The sequence below is a fragment of the Dama dama genome, chromosome 4, assembly GCF_033118175.1.
Source record: "Dama dama isolate Ldn47 chromosome 4, ASM3311817v1, whole genome shotgun sequence".
NCBI classification, from domain to species: domain Eukaryota; kingdom Metazoa; phylum Chordata; class Mammalia; order Artiodactyla; family Cervidae; genus Dama; species Dama dama.
In genome coordinates, this window is record NC_083684.1 from 20,067,410 (window position 1) to 20,083,971 (window position 16,562).

Genomic DNA, 16,562 nt, shown 5'->3' on the forward strand with positions numbered 1-16,562 from the left:
GCGGGGTCGGACGCTAGGGGCTGGCTCAGCAGCTCCGCGCTGGCGTGGGAGGGGAGGGGCGGAGGGGCGGGGCCCCAAGGAGCTTGGCCGCCTCCTCCCGCAGGAGGTACCGTATTTCATCGAGTGTTAAGTACGGTCGGTTTTAAGACGCTCGCTTGTTTCTTGTGCCCAGAACACAGGCGTCCCCGCCTCAAGGACGTTCGCGCAGGGCCCAGATGTGAGTCCGGGTTGATGGAGTACACTGTCTACGCAGGCCCAACCAGAGTTTCGGGGAAATCCTTGCCCGGTTTCGGCCGAGCCGAGAGTGCCTGCAGGTCTTCGGCTCAGCTGTGGCCGCACCGACCGGCCTTGCCCACTCTCCTTTCCTCCCAGAGAGTCTCGGCTGAGCTCCGGCAGCATCATACAAGGGGGCCTTCCCCGCCCCCGCCCCCGGTGCCTGAGGACCGGAGCAAGAAGGGGTTCAGAGCAGGGCCTGAAGGGGAGCAGTTCAGAAGACTCAGGGCTGACGGAGGGGCGAGCCAGAGGTGGAAGTCCAGGCATTTGGCCCATTCCAGCATCGACCTTAGCACCCAGGGGGCAACCTTCCCTAAACAGAATTTGTTTTTTAAAAAAGCTAAATGCCTGTTACTTTATTCTAAACCCGTTTTCTTCACCATTCCCCAAGTCTTAACAGTAGAGTTAGCAGGGTAGTCTGCAGACCGGAAACCACCCAATGGGAGCAGCCCACAGGCCCTTAGGGCGGGTCCCCTGGAAGCTATGCACAGGCTGGCTCAAGCTCATCTTCAAGCTTTGCCACCCTGGACTCCACGAAGGGAGGGCGGGCGGGGAACCTTTGAGGCACAGACAAGCCCCAGAGTATCTAAGATGTCTAAGGGAGGTGCTGGCATCAGCAGTCCCCACTGGACTAGGGAGGCTCTGGGTCAGAAAGGCCCTTGGCCACCCCCATCGTGTTCACACCACACCCCTGCACCATGGGGATGGGGAACGCGGGGGAGGCACTGGGAAGGCCCTGTGCAGAAGCCAAGGGGCAACACAGGATGGGCAGGCAGCCGCAACACCAGGACCGCAATCCTCGAGGGTCTGCATCGTGGCCTCCGGGTCCTGGGACAGAACTCAGGCCCTGGACGAGGCGGCCATGAGGTAGCTGGAGCAGGGTGGGAACATGAGGCAGGTAGCCTCCAGTTCAGGGGCTGCTGTGGGCCCCAGGCAGCAGTCATGCGGGCCAGGCCGGCTGGCGAGAGACTCCAGGGCTGGGCTCGGGCAGGTCCCGCTGCTGGCTACAGGCGACGTCCGTCTGGCAGGCAGGCAGGGCAGAGGGAGTTGGTGCTCTTCCAGCCGAGGGCCCTGAGACCAGAGGCTTCCTAGCCTGGGGCTTGGGCCTGGCCTGAACCCAGGCTGTCTCTAGTGGGGCCAGGAGCACTTCTCTGGGACAGACTCCGGGGGTGTCAGGCACTTCCCTAACTTTTCACAGCCTGGGGGTGCCCAGTTCTAGGTAATGAAAGTTCAGAAAGAGGACATACAGTTACTCCAAGCACTTCCAGACTCGGTACTGTCCAGACTCATGCCCTGCCCAGGTCTGTGACCTGCCCCACCCTGACGGATGGATGCCACAGTGTGGAACCACCTGTCTCATCTCTACCTGGCCTGGAAGCAGCTCTGTGCCCGAGGCTGGCACAGGAGACACTGCCCTGCGGCAAACCGGTATTAACAGGGCCTGCTTGTCACTGAAGGGGACAGTCTGCTAACTGCCTGGCACCATGGCCTCTGCAGGCCCCCGGGTGGTGGTGGCGTGGCTGGGATAGACTCCTCCCTCCCCATAAGCTATGTAGGCGGTGGCCTTGGTGCCTCTGCAGGCTTGCCCGGCTGCACCTTCTTGTGCAGACTTGCTTTGTGCGGCCATGATTTCCTGGCAACAGGATACTCACATCCCTGAGAGGGAGCCTTTGTGGCTTTGCCGGGTCCCCTGACACAGGAAGTGTGCCCTCCCCAGAGTCACTCCACCCACTCTCGCCCCCTTCAGACCCTGAGTCTGAATTGGAGCATCAGTGCCAGTGAGAACTGCAGCTTAAGCCTCCCCTGCCCTGAACACCGTCAGGTAGCCCCTCTGGATGCACGGCCACCTGGCAGGGCCAGGTTTAGGAAAGGGAGCAGTTCCCAACCTTTGAGGCAGGGCAGAGAAAGGGGTCGGGTGCACGCAAAAGCAGATTCTGGCCCCGGCCTGTGTGCCTGGGGGTCGGGGAGAGTGTCTGATGAGGCCCTAGGGAGATGGGCTGCGAGCTGCTTGTCCTGAGAGCAGAGGGCACGATCCAGTCTACTCACTGGTCCAGAGGAGCTGGGTGGAGCAGAGTGTGGAGGCTGGGGAGCGCTTTGCACACTGGCGCGCACATGCACGTGCCCACATGTGTGTAAGCCGCTGAACCCCTCGTGGCAGTGCTCGCTTCAGAGTCCGAGCCCAACCCCCACTGCTCACTCACTTGGGAGCCATGGCAGTTCTGGCTGCGCCCAGGAGGTGGCGGCAGCACCCCTCAGGTTGGCCCCTCCCCATCTCCGGTACTGTCACCAAGAACCCTTGGTCTCTGAGCCACCTGGCGACTGCCGCTACCTGGAGACCCAGCCCACAGGAGACCGTGTGCTGGGGTGGGGACAGCACCGTGTCCAAGACGACGAGACGGGCTTGGAGGGGGCACCAGGGGCTCCACCCCGGGTAGGGGCCTCTGAGCCACTGGGACCTGAGGGATCTCGGTGGTCCCGAGACGGGGCTCTTCTGCTCCATTGCTGAGTCCAGGGGCCAGAATGCCAGCCTGGTGTCCTTCCAAGGGACGGGGAGGCCCTGCTGGCCCCTGCACTGAATCTTTCCCTGTGAGCCCTGGATGTGGACCACAGTGACTAGGCCACCCCCAAGGCCAGCTGCCCCAGGTACTCCTCACCACTAGGGAATATATTCAACATCCTTTAGCTTTCTTCCCCCTCCCCAACCCAGCTCAAGGCATTAGCTTGAGCTGCACATCCATCCTCACAACTCCAGCAGGGTTTGGTGGGGGTGGGCGAGGAGTGGGGCTCACAGCCTGGCCGCACCCCAGGCTATCCACCCAGCCTGTCCACACCCACATCCCACATGGGTTTGGCTCGTCTTGCACCTGCAGAGAGGCCAAGAGACCTCGTGCCGCTCCTGTGAGGTTGGCACCAGAGCAGCAGGAGGGAAGCGGGGCTCATGTCTGAGGCAGACAGCTCAGCACGCACGCGGCCCTGGGCCGCCCCCACACTCCATGTACAGACCACTCACCATGACTGCCCGGTTGCACACGTTGAGCTGGGGCTGTCCGGGGACCAAGGCTTCCTGGTGCTGCTGGACGACCGGGGTGATCCTGCGAAGGGCATCCAGGTACTCGATGCTGGCAATGCTGCAGGCAAGAGGCACCAGGTCACGAGGTGGGGGAAGGGCAGAGCAAGCTTTGTAGCCCACTCAGGTAGATCAGGGTGTGGGGAGACCGAGGGGACAGCCCTGCTCCAGGTGCCACCATCCAGCAACCTGCCAGGAAGACAGGCTGGGGCTGTGGCCCCACCTTGTCCTGCCTGCCCTCCCTGAGAGGTGGGCATCCAGGGAGCCGCCCCACAAATGAGGGTTCGGGCAGAGCCAGGGGCCCAGGACAGTGGCCGCAACTCTTCAACCTGCTCCTCAGTTGGAAGCCCGGGAGTGCTGCCCAGAATCGGGGGGCTCTTTCCTCTCTCAGGGTCTCTTTTAATCCTCTGGCCCAAACTCCTTTTTCTTGGGGCAACTGGCCCTGCCTGACTGGACCGAGCCCACGTGGCTCCTGGGCCCTCGGTGTCCTGCTCTGCTGGCTGCACTCGTCCCACCAGCTCGTCTCCCCAGGATCCTGTGTGACAGCATCGGGGGCGACGCCTGGGAGACTGCGTGCTCAGCCCTGCATACTTCCCGGCCAGGCGGCAGCTCCAAGGGCTTCTTGCCCAGAGCTCTGTCCCCCAAGTCACTCCATGCAAGTCATGTGGTCTCCCCACTGGGGGAGCCTGGTATCCATGCTGGGCCCTCTGCTTGGGCCAGTGACCTTGACAGTGATGGTGGGGTCTCCTGGGGGCACAGTGGCAGGTGTGTTCCCTGGGACCTCGAATTTCAGGGGACACCATCTGGCCAGCTCACAGCCAGCAAGGGGCAGGGCTCGCTGCTGCTGCCGCCATCTAATAGGCACTTGTATTGGAAGTCACATATCTCCCTCCCTCTCTCACACAGACACACACACACACAGACACACACACACACAGACACACACACACATCTGCCATCCAGGGTGGGGCTCAGATGATGTCTCTCCTTATACTCCACCTGGAGACCTGGAGGCCCACATTACTCATCTGTGAGGCGGGCTAAAGGCCTGGGGGCTGCCGGGGGTGGGATCATGTGCCCCACCCCTGCCATGGCCTGGCTGGAAAAAACATTGGGAACAACAAGTGGGTGCTGGGATGTGACTCAGGGGAAAGCCCAGTGGATGGAAAACTATGGGGTGCAAGAGAGCAGGGCCAGTGACTCACTGGCCTTGACCTCTGGGTGGCCCCAGAGGGCAGTCAGGCTGCCAGAGGCCCCATAGGTACAGGGCCTGCCATCTGCTCTTGCCGGGTCTCAGCTCCACACTGACTCCCAGGCCACCTCAGCCTGGTTTTAACCTCCAGCCTCGGTCTCCCCACCTGTGCGAGCATCCTGGGCCCCTCAAGCCCCTGGCTCACCTGAGGGGGAACCTCTCTCCGGGGTCTCGGCCCAGGTGGAAGATGAGGGGCAGCTTCGTGTGCTCCTCTTGTGAGTGGGTGGTGACCCCTGAGACGTTCTGCCCGGGACAGAAATCAATGCCCTGAAACGAGAGGTGGGGGGGCGTGCAGGTGAGTGCTCTGTCTATGGGGCTCCTTGAAGCGGAGCAGGTCACAGGACAGCAGCAGCCAGTGAGAACCACAGACGGAGCTTTCCCACACCCGGCCCAGAGGTGCACCACCTGCCCCGGGCACCGTCCCCTGGGGCTTCGGTACTTTTCTGTGGGGAGGGGTGAGTCTCTTAAAAATATTTTAGTCCACATTCTAATTTCTAGAGCAAAGCGTCTCATGTCCACCCTATGGGCCTTGTAGCAATGAGGTACATGGCAGCCAGCATTCGTCCAAGACCCCTTGGCTGGCTGAGGAGGAGGGACTATAGACCTGAAGCCAGAGGAAACACAGGTGATCCTGACGCCCGCCTTTAACAGGAGTTGGAGCATCTGCTCCACCAGGCTTAGGGTCCAGCCCTGCTCCACGCCCTCCAGGTGGCCTCTGCCCTTGGGTTCAGCCTTTGATGCTCGTGTGAGATGGGGTTCCTATGCCAGTGAGTCCCCCAGGCTGGAAGGCTGCCCCCCAGGGCTCCCTGACTTGGTTCAGGGAACCACCTGCTGCTATCCTGGGTGAGTCAGGTGAGGCCAGGGCAACCCTCCGGAAGGACTGGGGCCCCGTAAGCTGCTGGACAGTGGTCTCCAGCCACTGTTGGACATCATTTACAGGATCTGGAGTGGAGTCCTGACTGGGCATGTTAATCCTGAAACAGGGCTGGGGACACAGTGGTGCTCCCTGCTGCTTCTGACAGGCGACCCTCCCAGCACCCATGTGTCTCTCCTGGCCAGCCAGTCAGCAAGTATTCTGTGGTTCAGTAAAGCAGGAGCCCAGGAGCCTAAGAAATTCCACTGTCTGCACCAAGCCATAGACCAGAGTCTGTCTAAGCTGCTGAGAGCGGTGAGCATGGACACCCAGGTGGGTCCTGAATGGGTGACCCTCTGACCTTCTGGGAGCAGATCAGCTGGAAAACAAAAATGGATTTAATGGTGGGAGAAACAACCAAGTTCAGTGTAAAAAAGCTGAGCAGTTAATGGAGAAGAATCCAAGTCTAGACAGAAGACACAAATTATAATTTGGATGCAAATCAAATAAGCTATTTAATTAAGAGCCCACTAATTAGCATTGGATTTTTCTCTTACGACTGCTCTCGGGAGGGAGGCCTTGCCCAGGGGGCATTGCAGCTGAGCACTGCCACCACGCAGCCCAGCCAGGCAGAGAGGGGTGTGGGGAGACCCACCCAGCACAGCACTGGCTTCTGGAGGGCAGGGTGGAGGGAGGGAAGGATAGAGCAGAGCTTTGCCCTTGAGCTAACCTTGTGGGTTTAGTCCATAAATGCAGAAGATCCTGTGAACACACAGACCCTCCCTCCTGCCTCAACCCCCAGGCATCAAACACCCTAGGAGGGGAGGTCATGGACTTGGTGGGGACTGGCAGGCACAGCCCTTCTCCTCCATCAGTCCAGCACCCAGTAACTGACCCAGGACACCCTCAGATGGCTCCCAGGACACCATGCCAGGGGTATGGAGCCCTCCCCAAGATGGCTCCATGGGGCCGAGACCTCTCACCTGTTTGAACTCCTCCCAGGAATTAGTCCAGGTCCAGAAGTGGGCCTTGTACTGGCCGAGCGTCACCGCCATCAGTGTGTTGCCGCGGTAATAGAATATCGGCCTGTTGGGGGACCAGCAGGGTCAGGAGAAATGGTCCCTGGGCTTCGAGGGAGGTCCCCCGGGCAGGCCCATGATCCCTGGTTCTAGGGAGGCCAGCAGCGGAGTGAGGGGGTGGTGTCTGGGCTTGGCAGGTAGCCTGGCCGGGAGGACCATGGCGGCTGGCACCCCCACCCCCTGCCCCTGCGGTAACAAGCTCTCATGGCAGGTTTTTAAGACAGAGAAAAGGGAGCAAGCTGTCCACTCCCGGCCATAAACCTGCTCCAGCTATGCTTGTTCACAGCAGCCAGGAGAACTGATTTTATTTGAGCACAACAGCAGCTGGTCTTGAGCTGGAGAAAATGACTTTGGACAGCGCCCAGGAGGTAGACATGAGCAGAGGGTGGTGAGGGACACCACGGGGAGGAGCAAGGCCTCTCGGCCCCACCACGCGTTGCATGCCCAAGTCCCCTGGATCTCACCTCCCTCTGGGCAAGGATACCTACCTATCTGTCAGGTGGCCCTGTAGCATGGTGGGGAGGAGGTCCAGGCCGTCGATGGCCCTGTCCCTGGGTGGCTCTAGGCCTGCGAGGGACAAGCTGGTGGTGAAGAGGTCCATGATGCTGCCCAGCTGGTGGCTCACCTGCAAAGCACACGGCCCTATGCTGCCCAGATGTGCACAATGAGATGCACACATACGTGTGCACACACACAGACCCATGTGGTCACATCCTGCAGCGTGTCCACACATGGAGAACAAAGGCAGTCCCTGCCCGATGACACGGACGTGTGGCCTGGTGAGCACAAGGAGCAGGCCAGGAGGGGACAGAGCCTTCTTGCCCAGGATGACTGCAGGCCTGGCACGAGGCCCACTCTGACTCACCTGGCCGGCAGGGATGTGTCCAGGCCACCAGGCGATTGCAGGCTCCCGCATCCCACCTTCAAACGTGGTCTGCTTCCCACACAGGAAGGGCCCATTGCTGCCACCTTGGGAGACAGCTGCCCATCAGCCCATGTGCCTGAGTCCCCAGGGCCACACACACCCTTCCAGGCACTTGACCTTGGGATGTGACTGTGTCCACCTGATTCCCTGCCCGGCCCTTCAGAGGTAACACAGCTGAAGCACCAAGGTCACCTTGGAGACAAAGGACCAGCCCTGGGGTTCAGGCCTCAAGTTCAAGGTCAGAATGCCTGGAGATGGCTGTGACCTAGAGCTGTGGTTGTAAGGTGGTACCCCTGTGGACAGCGACCATGGATGCACAGAGCATGTAGACTGTTGGTGAGACGTGAAATGTGAGACAGTCAGACCCCCAAGCCTGGCAGGTGCTGGATCCTTAAATGCCAGTGTGCACAAGCAGCTCCTGTGCACTGGGCTCTAAGGGGTGCAGACCCCATGTTTCTGACATGCCCCACTCTGAGCAGGCGGTCCTTGAACCTCTGGGCAGAGGGCAGTCAGCCCAGTCCTGGCTAACACTGCCCATGACAAAGGGAGGCTCCTGCCCCCTGGGGACCCCGGGGATGGGGAGATGAGCACAGCAGTGCAGCCTCTTCCAGCAGCGACCCCGTGGCTCATCCCTTCCCTGCAGCCCAAAGCCCCCTCACTGTTTGGCACAGGGCCAGCAAGGGTCACTGGCCAGTGGCTGATGAAGGCCATTCCTCCAGCTGCGGGTGGGTACACGGTTGTCACCGTATTGTCCTCCTCCCGCAGCTCCTTCTCGGCCAGTTGCTCTGGTGCCATCCCTGAAGATCCCCAGGCCCCTCTCTGCCCAGGACTCACAGCTGCAGGGTCTCCCAGGGCCTCCCTATGCAGGCCCAGCCCTGGAGGGTTTCCTGCTGTCTGGGACCTTCCTTACAGAGCTGAATGACTCAGGTCCTCCTGGGGCCTCCAGCATTTTTTAAAAAAAAGGACAGAGAGACACGTCACCACAGGGGTGTGAAACCCTTATGGGACTGTGAAAAACCAGGTGTAACAACCTCCCTCCACGATGTGGAAAAGCCTCAGACCTGAGCGGCCTGGAAGCCAGGCGTCTGAGCAGGCCTGCAGTGGGCCAGGGGCTGAGGGGCCCCAAGTGTACCCCGTCTGCTGGGGCACCTGCCTTGTCTGGGTGCAGAAATGAGGGCAGCACCATTGTCAGATGTGAAGAAAACAAAGGTGTTCTCTGCGATGCCCAGGTCCCGGAGGAGATGCAGGATTCTCCCGACACTGTCGTCCAACTCACGGACGGCATCCCCGTACCTGCGGGAAGGATGGGGCGGTCAGTGGGGGCTAGCGGCATCGGGACCCGAGGGCGGTCGGAGCCTAACCTCAGGGCTGGAGGGGAAGGGGCACACGGGTCAGTCTCAGGTGGAATCGGGGTAGCGCCGAGCCCTCCATCCACCCCCTGGAAGAGGCACAGATGCTTCACCATCCACAGCTGATGGTCACTTGTGACAGTGACTCTGCCCAGCAGGTGATCAGACACAGCTAACCCTCCCCGCTCCCACCCTGGGGGTCCAGGTCTCTGGGGCCAAGGGCTCACCGCCCTCGCTGGCTGGTGCCCAGGAAAGGCTTGGAGGCATAAACTGGCGCATGTGTAGCATCGACAGCCCAGTAGAGAAAGAAGGGGCGGTGGGCTGCCTGCTGCCTCTGAATGAACTCCAGCGCCTCCTGAGGAGAAGGACGATGGTCATCCCCACCCGAGACCACCCCGCTCCCTGGCCCGGAGCCCACCCAGCCCTGTCGTCCCTGCCCGAGACCACCCCCCTCCCCAGCCCAGAGCCCACCCAGCCCCGTCATCCCGCCCAAGACCACCCCCTCCTGGGCCCAGAGCCCGCGCAGCACTGGCGGCCGTCACCTGCAGATAGATCTGGGTGAGGTTGGCTTCTCCAGTCTTCAGGTTAATTGGAAATTCTTCATAAAATCTGAAAACAGTACAGACCCAGACAGAGATCAGCCTTCAGTGCAGGGAAGCCCCATCCCTGATCTGGAGGAAGTCAGAGCCTGGAAGGTCCCAGATCCTGGGGTACCAGGTCGGGGTGGGGCTGAGGCTGCACCCCTGCCTGGCAGACAGGCAGGACTAAGAGAGGAAGGGGTGGGTCCCCGGGGCTGTGGCGGGCGCAGGGCCTCTCTCTGGGGTGCAGGGGGGCGGTGCTGGGTGAGCTGCCCAGCTGTGTGGTGCACTGACGTGTACTGAGCTCCAACAAGATACAAATAATAAAAAGGAACAAAGAAAGGGAAGTTAACCCAAACCCCGCCCCGCAGCCGCCTGATGGTCAGAACAGGTGGTCCTGCAGCTGATGGCCCCTGGACAGTGGCTTGGAACAAGGCTGACCATCTGGAATGCAGCCCCCTGGCCGCTTCAGGGGTTGGGCCTGAACCCTAGAAGCCGAGTAAAGCATCTGGAGCTCCCAGCACATTTCCTGAGACAGTCAGAAGCCCCTGAGGTGGCGCGCTTATCAGTCAAGGCTCACAGGACAAGTCTGTGCGTGTGGAGGAGCTGGTGGAGCGGAGACCAGGGCTCGATACCTGCCAACCATCTCCTGATCCCGGTACACAGGGATGTTGGGCCTCGTCTTGTCATCGTAAGGTCCAAAGTGACAGTTGGGGGATCCAAACCACTCGTCGAATCCGTGCTTCAGGGGGTGGAACTGAGGCCGGTGGCCCAGGTGCCTGGAGACAGTAACCCAGGGCACTTCAGGGAGCTCCACAGTGCAACCATCCTGGCCTTCGGAGAACAGCTCAGCAGACAAGGTCCAGCCAGCCCAGGGCGAACTGAGTCTGGCGTCCTGAGGCCGCAGCCCCTCCCTGCTTGGCCACCCAGGAACAGCAGAGGGGAGCACACCCTGGGGCTGCCTGGACCAGGTCTGGTGCTTGTGCTCGATGCCCGGGCAGGAGCCAGTGGGGACAACAAGAGAACATGGCGAGATGCCTGCAGGGTGACAGCCCAGCTGTTTCCTGAGGCTGTGCTCGGACCCACCCCCTGCTCCCACCCAAGGGCCCCTTCCCACGTTGGGTCCTTCTGCCAGAGACCCTTGAGAAGGTACGGCTTAGGGAAGTGGTGTCGGGGCAAGGTGCCCCCACCCTGGGAAGTGGACAGGTCTCCTAGAGTCACATCTGCAGGGTTGCTGGCACAGGCCGACCCCAGGTGACCATGAGCTCGCCGCACTGCTTGGTCACTTGGCCAGGATGCATGTGGCCGGGGCACCAGGGCAGGACAGGGCCAGAGCTGAGTTGGCTGGCAGCAGAATCTGAGTGCCTAGGCAAACCTCTCGGTCCCCCACTGTGGGTCCTGACCCGCTCTGCCTCCAAGAGACGGCTGCCAGCCTCTGCAGCCCTTGTGCGGGGCGGGGTGGGGGACACTCGCACTGGCTCCACCCTGAGCTCTCTGCAGAGGTGCTTCCTCTCTGGGCCGCAGCTACACAGCAGGGCTGGGCCTGAGTCCTTCAGCCCAAATGGACTTCACAGAACAGAAACAACCCTGAAGGTCCAGCTCATGTGAAGCTGTTGATTCAAAAAGCCGGTCCCGAAGCAGCTGTGGGGTCAGCACTGTCTGCAGAGCCCATCCTCACGCTGGCCAGGGCTATCCTGACCCCAGCCTGTCCACCTCCCCGAGTCCATGCCGGCTGCTTCTCTAGGCCCTGCTGTGCCCTTGCCTGCTCCAGAGTCCGCCTGCCTCCAGAGCTCGTGGGGACAGGTTCCCCCTCCAGCTGGGGTGGCCCAGAGTCACTGACCATGAACGGAAGACTGCTGGACCAGGGTTGAGCTGCCAGGCTGGGCAGGGAGGAGCAGTCATCACAGGCACTCCCCTTCTGTGGGTACAGCCCTGGCGTGGCCCAGCCACCATTGCCCCAGGCCTTCCCATCTCTGCCAGGGCCATGCAGGCTCCCACAACCCTCATGCCCTCTTCGGCTCCGCCCTGCAGCCACCAGCCTCTCCCAGCTCGTCAACTCAGCAGGATGGCTTCCGCTTGGTCTCAGGAGTGAGGAAGTGCTCCTGCTCTTCCAGGCTCCCCGACTTGCTGAGTCTCCTCTCCTGGCTTTTGCAGACTCCCCTGCCACCATAACAACTGGGTTGAACAGGGGCCCCCAAGAGGTGCAGATGAGGTGTTTGAGAAGGTGCATGCCAAGGGGCTGAAGGGGAGAGGGTCTGAAGCACAGAAGCAGCAAAGAAGACACAGTCAGGTCTGGAAAAGCAAGGGAGGCTTCCTGTAGGAAGGCAGGCCTGGTCTCTGATGGGTCCAACAATCAGAGGAGGGTAGAGAGGACATCCGACCTCTGCACCAACCTCCAGGGCCACGCAGGGGGGCGTCCCTGGGGAGCAGGAGAGGAGACACCTCACAGCCACCTAATCGTCACCCCAATGACCCAACCACATGACCCTCCACCCCTGCCTGCTTCCTGGTTTCACTACGAGACGGAGCCTCCTGATGTGTCCTCCGTGACGGCACGTGTGTGCAACGATGGGGCTGCTTCAGTGGTGCTGTGCGGCTGACACCGCAGCCTTGCCACGGAGCTGGCTGGTGGGGCATGGGACTCACCACTTGCCCACGATCTTGCTGGCGTAGCCGGCCCCCTTCAGCAGCGCCGGCAGCAGGAGCTCCGAGTCCGGGATGCCCCCCACTATCTCCTGCGGAGTGTAGGCTGTGGAGCAACGTAGCCCTTGAGCCGGGCACAAGGGAGGCCATGCACTGTGAGGATCGAGGGGCAGAGCCCTGGTGGGGGTGGCACCACCCAGGCACTTTTCAGGTCTTCCAGCTACGCCTCACTGTCAGCACTGTTACCAGGGTGGGACGGGCAAACATCCGGGGGCAGGGTCCGGACCTCAGGAGAGGGCCCACCCCTGGGGTCTCTGGAACACACCCACCTCCAAGGACCATGTGAAACCCCAACAGGTAAGGGAGCCCGCCCTGGAGCCTACCGTTCCTGGCGTGCCCGTTGGTGGTATAGAAGCCACTGCGGATGGGCAGACGTCCGGTGAGCAGAGCTGCCCTGGCTACGCAGAAGGGACACAACAGAAACGTGTGTCACACATCCAGCCTGAGGCTGGCCCTGCAGTGCCTGAGTCCCAGAAGCCCCTGGAGAGCCAGGTGGGCGCACAGCCTCCCGCCTTGTGCTCTCCAGCTCCTGAGACAGCCTGTGGGTCATGGCCAACACCCCCAGGATTACTCCTCATCCTGAGATCAGAGATTCTCCTCACCTGTAGGGCCCCCGCACCTCTGGCTGACAACCACTTCCCCAGCCCAGTGCCTCCTCTGAACGAGCCGCTGAACTCAACTTCATGAATGAACAGGCACTGCCAAGGTCCCCACATGCTCCAAACCCTTGGTGACCTCTGACAGCTCCAGTGGCCCCGTGTCCCTCACGGGGTGGATCCTGGGAGCTCCCCAGTGCCAGGATCTGATGGACGCCTGAGTCAAGGCTGCCCCTCTACACCCCTGCCCCATCCCCATGCCTGCCCGCTGTGTCCCATCTCCTGGTCTGCAGGTCCCCCCACCCTGCCTCACCTCACTGCTGTCTCCCTGCTCCATGCGTGCCCCCTGCCCCCACGCCCCAGTGGCCTGAGCCAGCCCTGACTTACACGGGGAGCACAGGGGGTTGGCTGTGTAGAAGTTCGGGAAGAGCATCCCCTCCGCAGCCATCCGGTCCAAATTCGGGGTCTCTCTGGAAGGTTCTCCATACACCCCCAGGTCGCCCCACCCCATCTGCAGGAAGGAGCATGTGGAGGTCAGGTGAGAACACAGCCAGAGCTGCAGCCCCTGGTGCCCCAAGTGCAGCCAGGACACAGTCTGATGCTTCCCTGGTGCAGATGTCAGCCCACATGCTCACAGGGCACCAGCATCAAGACTCCCCTGCCCTCCACAGAGACACGGAGGCTGTCCTACTCCACGGGGCAAACTCAGATTTGAAAACAGCGGTGAGGGCCCAGAATGCCAACCCAGTGAGGCCCTGAGACCTGCAGTCCCTCCTGAGCTTGCCACCCAGAGAACTGAGCCGGCCTGCACCCAGACATGGGGCAGATGTCCACAGCAGCAGGACTCCCGACAGCCCTAAGGAAACGCCCGAGTCCATCACTGATCAACAGTGGACAGAACATGGTCTGTCCACCCAGTACTGGGGTGAACAGAGGCCCCCCTCAAGTTTCTTTCCATTGAGAACCTGTGAACATAACCATATCTGGAACATAGATGTATCAGCCTGCCTACACCTGTGCAGAAGTCAACCAGACTCCGGCCCTGCAGTTCCCTTCCTGCCCTCTGCCTTGCTTTCCTTAGTGGGACATTCAGGGCTTCTGGGCAGGGGCCACACGCGGCTATGAGGAATGATCATGCGTGTACATGTGTGTGTCCACGTCAACACACATGGGAGGAGGCCCTAGAGATTCAGGATACTGTGGGGACACAGAGCCGGTGTTTATACAGCCCGGCCTCACACTTTTCAGGAGTCATGGGGGCCTCCTTAATCCTGTTTTACAAGTAAAGAACAGACACACACACAGCGCTAGGGTCCAGGTGGGCAAGAGGGAGCTCTGTGCCCCCACGCCCTGCCCCAGCCCACCAGCCACAGAGAACGGAGGTGAGCCAGCACCACTGAAAAAAGCTACTCAGCATCTTCTGAGGGCTTCCACGAGCTGAAGCCTACTGGCCCTGCGTCTGAGGACCTGCTGGGGGGCACCCCCAGGCCTGATGACTGGAGGGGTGAGGCCGGGTGAGGACACAGGACTGCGGGGGGCCTGAAGCCTGTCTGGTCTGGAGAACCGTGTTCCCCACTAATGCTCAAGTTGCTTTGAATGTTTTCTAACATTCGCTGACCAGGACAGAGATCTCCCCAACTTCTCCGGGCTTCAGCTGCCAGAGTCACAGGAGGAGATGACACAGGAGAGGTGGGGGTCACCAGGGTCTTTTGGCCTGCTGTTCCTGGTTCCTGGGGCCCACCCTGGGCACCCAGGTTGATAGTCCCCCGGTCAGCCCCCTTGAGTTAAGACGTGCCCAGCATCGGTCCCCCTCCACCGCTCAAGGAATGCAAGAAAGACCAGGAAGCCACCCGCTAGGCCTGTCACCCAGCAGCCCCGGTAACAAGCAAAGAGAAACAGTCGGTGTGGGCGCAGGTTCTGTTTTGTTGTTTTAGCTGAGCGGGGCCTTAGTTGCTGTACATGGGATCTTCCATCTTTGTTGCATAATTTGAAATCTTTAAAAAAAAACAAACTTTATTTGGCTGTGCCGAGTCTTAGTTGCAGCACGCAGGGTCTTCATTCTTTGTTGCGGCATGTGAACTCTTAGTTGCGGCATGTGAGATCTAGTTCTCTGACCAGAGAATGAACCCCGGGCCCCCTGAATTGGGAGTGCAGAATCTTAGCCACTGGACCACCAGGGAAGTTTCTAGGTTCTTTTTTTAGCCCCATAAATCCAGGAAACGACCATCTCAACAAGCCTGCAGCGTCAGTCTTCACTAATGAACCGTCACCTTGGGGAAGGGAGAGGCAGAAGTGGGAGAGACTAAGGGCTCAGCTTGGTTCAGCCTCGATGACTTAAGTACTTAAACAGCCTTCCTGCCTGGGAACCTGAGCTCTGAAAAGGCTGACCGCAACACAGCAAGCATTCCCAAGATCCACGTACTGGTTATGAAGCAAAGTTTCCTAACCAGCCATCAGACGGGCTCCCAAGGAGAGGAGCTTTGGGGCCCCTTCGGGAGCCAAGGTGTCTGAACACCTGTGACTAAACTGAAACACATTCTACCTCACCTCTGAGAGGAGCCACTACATATTGGTGGCTCTGCGATCTTTTCTAGCTTATCTGAATGTTGTTAGCTTTTTGTAATAAAGAATTAGGGATCCCCTGATAGCTCAGCTGGTAAAGGATCCGCCTGCAATGCAGGAGATCCTGGTTTGATTCCTGGGTTGGGAAGATCCACAGTGGAAGGGATAAGCTACACACTCCAAAGAATTACTTTGATAATAAAAAATGTTGCATGATATATATTTTATGTCTTTTTCTTGTACTAGATGTTTGAAATCTGAGCATTTTACACACACAGCACCTTGCAAATCCGACAAGCCAGGAGCGTCCAGCAGCAATGTGAGGCTCGTGGCCTCAGCCCGGACTACTGGGAGTGTCTTTGCTGGCCTTTTGGGGGAACTTTGAGATATTTTTACTCGTGACTCTTCTGACACTAAATATGTGTGGAAACCTCCATTTCACTCACCCAAAATACATTCCTGGCTTTCCTGGGAAGGAGGACAGGGACCGAGTCATAAAGAAGCTGGGAACGGCTCGGGTTAACCCCAGGGTTGGCTCACCAGAGTGACCAGGGTGACCTGGGGCCACACACATGCTCAACGGGGGACATTCCTCTGGTTCAGTTCTTTACCACCCCACAAAGACCTGACCTTTGGCCAGAAATCCCAGCAGAGGCAGAGCAGCCAGACCAAGCAACGCTGGTCCAGTAAGCAAAGACAGCAGAAGGGACTTTCAGGGCAGTCAGGACGGGATCTCAGTCAGCTCTGCACTCTTTTTCTGCCACCAACGCCTGGAGAATTGGAGGGCAACGGGTGAGCATAGGTCCTGGAGACCTGGTCCTCACGTGACCAGCATCACAGTTGGTCTGGGCTGCCGCTCAGACCTTCCAGCGCGGTGTGGGGCAGGGAGGGGGCAGTGGAGGCGCAGGGCAGAAAGGTCTTCTCCTGGTTCGGCCCGCAAACGACCACCTCACTTCAGCTTCACTCATGAAGAGCCAGACATGACCCCCACACCGCTGGCCGCCCTTCCCCTGCCTCCTACCCCGCGCCGAGCGCAGCAGCCCTCCCCGGATCCCGGCTCGCGCGGACACTCACGTCGTCCATGAGCAAGAGCAGGATGTTGGGGGGCTGAGGGGCGCCCGTGACCCCCAGCTCCGCGGCGCTTAGCACCAGAAGCAGCCACCACCTGGTCGCCACAGCAACCGCCGCCATGGCAACCAGGCCAAGTGCCACTGACCCGGGAAGCTGCAGGAGCCTGACCCGGGAAGCTGCAGGAGCCTGACCCGCGAAGCGAGAGGTCCTTCCGGCCTGGCGATGGGGCGAGGCCACGCTATCTGAGTGACAGG

General features: G+C 60.3%; 1 protein-coding gene across 2 annotated transcripts; it reads right to left on the minus strand.

Moving 5' to 3' along the window:
• Window positions 1–614: 614 nt before the first annotated feature.
• On the minus strand, window positions 615–16,540 carry GALNS (galactosamine (N-acetyl)-6-sulfatase). 2 transcript variants are annotated; one of them, XM_061138366.1, is made up of 14 exons: window positions 16,312–16,540; window positions 13,063–13,186; window positions 12,403–12,477; window positions 12,023–12,125; window positions 10,012–10,155; window positions 9,341–9,407; window positions 9,026–9,153; window positions 8,603–8,742; window positions 7,390–7,493; window positions 7,013–7,149; window positions 6,429–6,531; window positions 4,738–4,859; window positions 3,284–3,401; window positions 615–1,488 (listed from the first exon to the last, which is right to left on the minus strand). In XM_061138366.1, exons 1-14 carry the CDS (start codon window positions 16,426–16,428, stop codon window positions 1,402–1,404), a joined length of 1,569 nt encoding a protein of 522 aa, XP_060994349.1. In that variant the 5' UTR covers window positions 16,429–16,540; the 3' UTR covers window positions 615–1,401. The 2 variants fall into 2 exon arrangements, with proteins under 2 accessions (XP_060994349.1, XP_060994348.1); XM_061138365.1 differs by having other exon boundaries at window positions 12,023–12,143.
• Window positions 16,541–16,562: the final 22 nt, after the last annotated feature.

Bases quoted from the DNA above. Each gene is read 5' to 3' on its own strand.
- GALNS (XM_061138365.1), bottom strand. From the start codon at position 16,428: ATGGCGGCGGTTGCTGTGGCGACCAGGTGGTGGCTGCTTCTGGTGCTA. The intron at 12,144-12,402 runs GTAGGCTCCAGG...GCCCGGCTCAAG, and splicing joins CAACGGGCACGCCAGGAACG to GGCTACGTTGCTCCACAGCC. The intron at 9,154-9,340 runs GTGACGGCCGCC...CCTTCTCCTCAG, and splicing joins TCACCCAGATCTATCTGCAG to GAGGCGCTGGAGTTCATTCA.